The 2931-nt window shown below is 51.1% G+C and overlaps 1 protein-coding gene across 1 annotated transcript; it reads left to right on the top strand.

Annotated features, from left to right (window-relative positions):
- Positions 1–343: 343 nt before the first annotated feature.
- Positions 344–1404, top strand: LOC120916063 (acrosin-like). The gene has a single exon (XM_040326901.1). The coding sequence runs from the start codon at positions 603–605 to the stop codon at positions 1356–1358; it is 756 nt and encodes a 251-aa protein (XP_040182835.1). The 5' UTR covers positions 344–602; the 3' UTR covers positions 1359–1404.
- The last annotated feature ends 1527 nt before the right edge of the window (positions 1405–2931 follow it).

The following is a 2931-nucleotide window of genomic DNA, read 5'->3' as shown; positions in this document are numbered from 1 at the left end:
TGATGTGTCTGTGCTAGGGACCACAGTGGTGTGCATTCATGCATTCTCATTGTGACATAATTAATGTGTGTGTTTACTGTGCAAAGATGCATTCTGTGAGGCATCTCCTGGCTGCTGTTCCCTCAGAAAAGGGGGTACCCTGGGTTACTAAAGTCACTAGTATAGATATGCGCATGGATGCCCCTGGCATGTTGGCATACAGATTGTTGTCCTGCAAGTGTGTGTGCTCAGCTCTTCCTTAATGGTGTTGCTTTAGCTGACATTTACACGGCAGGTGTAAATTTAGGGCTGCTTTTATAAAGTGTAACTTTACACCATGAAACTAACAGAAGCGCAGAGAGGATCGCATCGCATCACTTCTGAGGTCATCACCATCCTCCGACCTGATTGGACGATTCTCCCGCCATGAAGATGAAGACGTTTCTCATCGCTGTCCTCATCTTCTCCGTCCTCTACAAAGACGTCGCCCCACAACCCGCATGGCCTCCAAAACCCGCATGGCCTCCAAAACCCGCATGGCCCTCACAACCCGCAGTGGCCCCAAGACCTGAAGTTCACGTACCGGCCTGTGGGCAGCGCCCGTTCTGGAAGACTCCTTCGGCATGGGCGGCTCCCGCATCGTCGGCGGCCATGACGCTATGCCCGGCAGTTGGCCTTGGATTGTAAGCCTCCAGGTGCCCACGGATTACAGTGGACAGGGGTTCGGTCACTCGTGCGGCGGCTACATCGTCAACCAATGGTGGATCATGACCGCCGCCCACTGCTTCAAGGGAGTCGGCGATTCCTACCTGCAATGGCGGCTGGTGCTGGGGGCCAATCAGCTCTCCGACCTGGGTGGGGAGACCGAGGTGAGGAGGATCGCCCAGAAAATAGAACACGCGGACTACAACCCCCGTTCCGAGGCGAACGACGCGGCCCTCCTGCTCGTCGATAGCATCATCAAATTCAACGACTACATCCAGCCGGCCTGCCTCCCCCAGAGGGACGTCATCCTGGAACATCTGACGGATTGTTTCATCGCCGGCTGGGGCCTGACCGACCAGCATGCGAGCGAACCGTCGGACGTCCTCCAGGAGGCCCCGGTTGGGTTTATAGACCTCCAGACGTGCAACAGTACCAACTGGTACAACGGCGATTTGGGAGCGTTCAATCTGTGTGCCGGATACGAGATAGGAGGGATCGACAGCTGCCAGGGTGACAGCGGCGGCCCCCTTATGTGCCGAAGACCCCAAACCAAAGTCTTCTCGGTTATAGGAGTCACGAGCTGGGGGTACGGATGTGCAAAGTTTCGGAGCCCCGGGGTCTACACTTCGGTGCAGTACTTCCTGGATTGGATCATCTCTAACGTGGCTCCATAGTACCGGCGCCCACCGGATCCGACCAATAAATATGTAGATGTGTGCAGTGAAAAAAAAAAAAAAAAAAAAAAAGAAACTAACAGAAGCGCACAGGGCGTAATCTACGCCGCACACACTTAATTTTGTGGATCGCCTTATCTCCCTCATTTGCATCTTTGCCTATCAAAACAGCGGTGTGTCTAGCGTATTTTGCGCTTGGAGAAGCGCCGGTGTAATTTGTTTAGGTAGGATGGAAATAAGTAGATTTCAGGCGTAACTCGTTTTGAGGATCAGGCGCAAAAATACACATGTCGCAAATTTCAATTACGCCACGTATCTCGAGTTAAAGCGGTTGTAAACTCAGATAATGTTGCCCCAAATCAGCAATATGCCATTTCATCTTGCTGTTTAGCAGCTATGCGCCACATACATTATGCAAATAGAACGTTCTTACTTGAAAAATGTGACTTTTTCTGATCCCCTTTGCTTGTGCTCAGCCGCTGCCATTATGACTCCTGTCTTCCGCGTTTCAGTTGTATTTTATTTCCGCCCTCACATTCCTTCTGTGTCCAAAATCCCGCACGTGCGCATACGTTCCTGAAGCCAAGCCTCGTTTTCGTATCAGACAGAGAGGTTCTGTCCTCGGCTCTGCGCTCCAACCCCTGTGACATAGCGAGTCACATGGGGTTAGGATCAGCTTCTCAGCGAGGGAGTATCGCGGGATCTCGGGGCTGACGTCAGCCAAAGGAAATGACGCAGCCCTGGCATGTTCACAGTTTTCCGGCCAGAAGAAGAGCCGGCCGGAAAAACGGCACTAACTGCGCATGTGCCGATTACGTCATTCATTCGAAAATGACAGATTACACAGAAAGGGATAAGGTAGGAAGCGTTTTACACAGAGCAACTCGTTCATAAGGTAGGGAAGGTTTATATGGTGGAAATAGCACAGGATGGGTTTACAACCACTTTAAGTTGGCACATCTGCTTTGTGGATCTGGCCCTTTATTTTTTTTATTGTTTTTATTAGTAAAATCTAGATGCAACGATCTGCGATTTTTAGTGGGATTTTTAGCGGGACTGCGACATTGCGGCAGACAAATCTGACCACAAATGTACAATGTACCCCAATACCAATTCACATGGGGTGGCATTTGGGGATCCCCTTTGTTAAAGGGGGCTTCCATATTGCGATAAGCCCCCTGCCCGCAGACCCCCACAACCACTGGGAAAGGGTTGTGGGGATGAGGCCCTTGTCCCCATCAACATGGGGACACCCTCTCTATGTTGAGGGCATATGGCCTTAATCGGTTCAGGAGGGGGAGTGCTCTCTTGCCCCCCCCCCCTCTTTTTCTGCAGCCTGCCAGGTTGCATGCTCAGATTTTTGGGGGAAACCCCATGCCATTTGTTTGGGTCTGGTATGGATTTTGAGGGGGACCCCTACGCCAATTTTTTCTAATTTGGTGCAGCGTTCCCCTTAATATCCATACCAGACCTGAAGGGCCTGGTAATGGAATTTGGGGGGACCCCCATGCATTTTTTTTCATTTTGGTGCCGTTTTTTTCAATGACTTTTATCTGTATTGAAGGGACACGAC

This window comes from Rana temporaria, chromosome 10 (assembly GCF_905171775.1).
Source record: "Rana temporaria chromosome 10, aRanTem1.1, whole genome shotgun sequence".
NCBI classification, from domain to species: Eukaryota; Metazoa; Chordata; class Amphibia; order Anura; family Ranidae; genus Rana; species Rana temporaria.
The sequence above is the reverse complement of the archived record's forward strand: the minus strand, read 5'-3'. Positions and strand labels throughout refer to the sequence as shown.

Bases quoted from the DNA above. Each gene is read 5' to 3' on its own strand.
- LOC120916063 (XM_040326901.1), top strand. From the start codon at position 603: ATGGGCGGCTCCCGCATCGTCGGCGGCCATGACGCTATGCCCGGCAGT.